This window comes from Arachis ipaensis, chromosome B02 (assembly GCF_000816755.2).
Source record: "Arachis ipaensis cultivar K30076 chromosome B02, Araip1.1, whole genome shotgun sequence".
Classification (NCBI taxonomy): Eukaryota; Viridiplantae; Streptophyta; class Magnoliopsida; order Fabales; family Fabaceae; genus Arachis; species Arachis ipaensis.
This window is the reverse complement of record NC_029786.2, coordinates 107,163,518-107,167,628: the sequence shown is the minus strand read 5'-3', so window position 1 is coordinate 107,167,628 and position 4,111 is coordinate 107,163,518. Positions and strand designations below refer to the sequence as shown.

General features: G+C 26.4%; 1 protein-coding gene across 1 annotated transcript; it reads left to right on the top strand.

The window, feature by feature from the left end:
* LOC107628047 (transcription repressor OFP13-like) lies at positions 410-2,127 on the top strand. Its single transcript, XM_021116692.1, has one exon. The coding sequence runs from the start codon at positions 1,224-1,226 to the stop codon at positions 2,112-2,114; it is 891 nt and encodes a 296-aa protein (XP_020972351.1). The 5' UTR covers positions 410-1,223; the 3' UTR covers positions 2,115-2,127.

The window sequence follows — 4,111 nt, the reverse complement described above, 5'->3', positions numbered from 1 at the left end:
ATTAAAAAAGAAAATTAGTTAATATTGATTCAAATATAAGACAAAAATAGAAAAAAGAAATATTAGTCATCTAACATTTCCTATATGATCATTTCTCAAGGTTGACTATCTAAAATAATTTTTAACAATATATCGTCAAAATCATACATAGTTGATAGTACATTCATTTCCGAATTGACATTATATTAAAATTTGACTATAATGTATTGGAACTTTTAAAATGTTTTAATACATTAGGATATTGGTCAGCAAAACCTTAATATATCATTCTTATTACAATAATATTATTGGACTATTGGTCAACAAAATATTTATGATTACATTTGTTAGTTCAATTCCATATTAGGAGTTTTGGAAATAAGTATATACTAATAAGATTTTTTTAAAAAAAAAAAATCAAAGCATTTAATGATATTCAACATCATAATTTATTTAGTATTTTCTGATGGAAATGGTTTGTTTTAAAAATATTAATAAGTACCTTTAAAATACTTGCTAGCATCTCATTACTCACACGTAGTCAAAATTAAGCCTTAACATTCAAACGTTTTTCTTTGAAGAGAATGCATTTTGTTCACACAGATTATGACTTAAGAAAGAATCCAAATTTTGCGGCACAATTTTTTTCTTAAAAAATGAAATTAATTATACTCAATATAAAATTGACCTCATTCCCTAACAAAACGACAAAAGATTATACCCTTCAAAAAATAAATAAATAAAATACTAGTAAAAAAGTAAAAACTTTTGTTACTCATATTCTATTGCATTTAGTGCCCCAAAGCACGTACCCATTTCTCACTATTAATATGTATAAACACCAATAAGGGTAGCAATAAATGGCACACAATAAATTGGACTGACTGAATTATACATTACATTTATTTCTAAAGCCTGTAAAAAAATACATAAAAAAAATAATATAGTAAGATAATAATATATATTGGGATTTGACCCCACCAAAACCTACCCTTAAAATAGAGGTATTCAACTTTCTCCCAATCTTATGTCCCCACAATTTCTTTAAAATCTTCCCAATACCATCTCTGATTTTGTCCCATTAATGCTCTCTCTCTATGGAGTTATTATTAACACACAAATTTTCACAACCTCCAAAATTCATTTGAAAAAAAAAATCCAACTTTTTTTTTTCAAATTTTTTTCCTCCACCACCCTCAACATCATTTGAAAAAATTTTATTACACCCAAAAAAAAAAAAAATTATGCTCAAGAAAATGAAGTTTCTTTCATCACTTCTCAAGAGCAAAAGAATTAGGTCTTCTTTGCCATCTTGTCACCAACAACCTAGAACACTTTCTTTCAAAGCCTTAGCCAACAAAAACAACAATGACATGTTCAAAACTATTAATTCAGCCTTTGACATTATTGATGAAGATTTAAGCCCTGAATTATCCCTTTTCACTGATCAATCTTTTGAGTGTGCTACTAGCTTCTCTACATCTTCTGAGGATCATGATCCAATAGAGACATTGATCCATGAATTGTGTTCGGATAATGATGACAACAACAATAGGATTTTCTTTGAGCTTGATGAAACAAGTTCCATTTTTGAGGCTTCAAAGGGTCCATTATTCAAGGATAGTGTTGTTTTGTCCATGGATTCTAATGACCCTTTTGTTGATTTCAAGAAATCAATGGAGGAAATGGTTGAAGCTCTTGGATTGAAGGAGGATTGGGAGGGTCTTGAAGATCTCTTGTGTTGGTATTTGAAGGTTAATGAAAAATCCAATCATGGCTATATTGTTGGTGCTTTTGTTGATTTATTGGTAGGTCTTGAATTTTCTATTAATAATAATAATAAAAATAATAAGTCTTCTTCTTCTAATTCATATTTATCTCCTAATTTTCTTTCTTCTCCTTCTAATAATTTATCTTGTTATAGTACTTTTCAATCTTCTTCTTCTTGTAGCACTAGCACTACCCTTTATGCTTCTAATTCATTTATAGAAGGTGAAGGAGAGGGTCATCATAATCATAATAGCCTTGTTATTAGTGGCAGTTCTTCATTGTTGTTAGAGCAAGTTAAGGAAGAGATTATTCTTCAAGAAAATATTATTGATGAGGCTTCATCTTCCTCTACTAGAAATGCCTAAGGTATTAGGAAGTTGTATGATAATAATAATAATAATAATAATAATAATAATAATAATAATAAATGTCCCAAACATGAATATAGTGAAAGGAAATGAGGTCATCTTGTTAGGTGATGCTTTTGCTTCAACGGCAATCTCTCATTTATGACATAGAGTTATATCGTGGCAAAAGAAAATTAAAAATGAAAAATTAAAAATTTATTAGGTTATGGGGACAAAACTTGTTAAAAAGCAACACAAATCTTGTGAACTATAGACTTCATGTGACTATGTTATGATTTCGTACAGACAAATTAATGATGCATATACGATATATAATAAGATATTCATATAATAATAATGTGACGAATTCTTGTTTATAGTGATAATTTTGGTGTTTTCTCCATTAAAAAAGATATATAAGGTTTAGGCAAATGCATACCATATACACTTGTAGCAGCATTACTCGTGGGTGAAGTACAAATACTTTGCTGAGTTATCGTGTCTATGTGTCGGACATATTTTGGATATGACACTCATTGATATTTGTCTGACATCCGTGTCTGTTATGTTCAACCGTGTCTTAATAAAAAGTAAAAAAAAAAATTTCGGACATGCTTGGACACACCTAAATACTATCATATGTGAGCGTGTCTAATCTTATGCTTAACATATATTTTTGAAATAAATTTAGATATAGTATATATTATTATTTATTAAAATAAAAATATTTTAAATACTTGATATAATTAAAATAAGCCATTAAAAATAATTAAAAAATTAATTTATATTTTAATATCAATAAAATATCAAAATATCATTATGATTTATCTAAAAGATACTTTATATTTTATATGTATGCGTGTCTCGTGTCTTATAAGATTTTAAAATTCGCGTGTCGGCGTGTCCCATATCGTGTCGTGTCTATATCCGTATCCGTGCATCATAGCTTATTCCCTTATCTAATTTGTTATTTAATTTGAAAAATAAAACACTTTCCAAAAATAACAAATTATTATCCTTAGAATACATGCATCTTATAAAAATATAATTTAAACAACTTTTATGTATGGAATGTTTGAATAATTTAAATAACAATAACAAGCTTTTCTTAATGTCCAGTGTTTTGTGGGTGCTTGAATATAACAAAGGGTCGACGTTGTTTTGTGAATTAGTATAAATTAATATATCAAAAGTCAAGGGATGTTTATGTAATTAACAAAGATAACGAAAGACTAATTTACTTTTTGAATAAAAACTCACATGTAAAAATATGTTAAATTATTTAATAATTTTTAATTATTAATTTTATATAAAAAAAATTGTAAGTTTTCATTTACTTTTAAACAAAAAATTGAAAATTTATTTATTATTTTTCTTTCAATTTTTTACCTCTTACGCATTTTTTTTAAATAGATATTTTCATTAATCCAAAGAGCCTAATCTATGTAAAAGGTCCAAATTTTAAATTTTCGTGGGAAACTCATTTACCCATAATCGATTTAATACAGTAAAGACTAATTTTGCTAAGTTACAAACTACTGAATCTATAATCCTTTTTATATAAGATAATTGTTTAAAGCTAAATCTATCCAAAAGATGTCTACAATTTAATATAATTACTCCAAAATAATTTTAATATTTCTGGCCATACTTTTTTTATTTTATTTTTATGTTAGAAAGGTGAATTAGATAGCCTCCAACTTTTGGTATTATAATATCATAATACTCACATTATAAATTCACGCATCCAAATTTATAGTCCAGTCTCAAATTTGGATGTACTTTTACAAGACAAAGATTACTATTAGACTAAAGATTTGCATTACTTTTATATGCATGTGAATTTTTTTTTTATTTAAATATAATTTATGAATGACGTTTCATCAGAAAAATGTAATCCGTCACTAATATCTTGTCAAGAATAATGTTATATGATTAGTAAATATTATTATCATACTCTGATCTAAAATTTAGCCAAATCTAAAATAAGTAAAGCCCAATTAACATATAAGAGA

Bases quoted from the DNA above. Each gene is read 5' to 3' on its own strand.
- LOC107628047 (XM_021116692.1), top strand. From the start codon at position 1,224: ATGCTCAAGAAAATGAAGTTTCTTTCATCACTTCTCAAGAGCAAAAGA.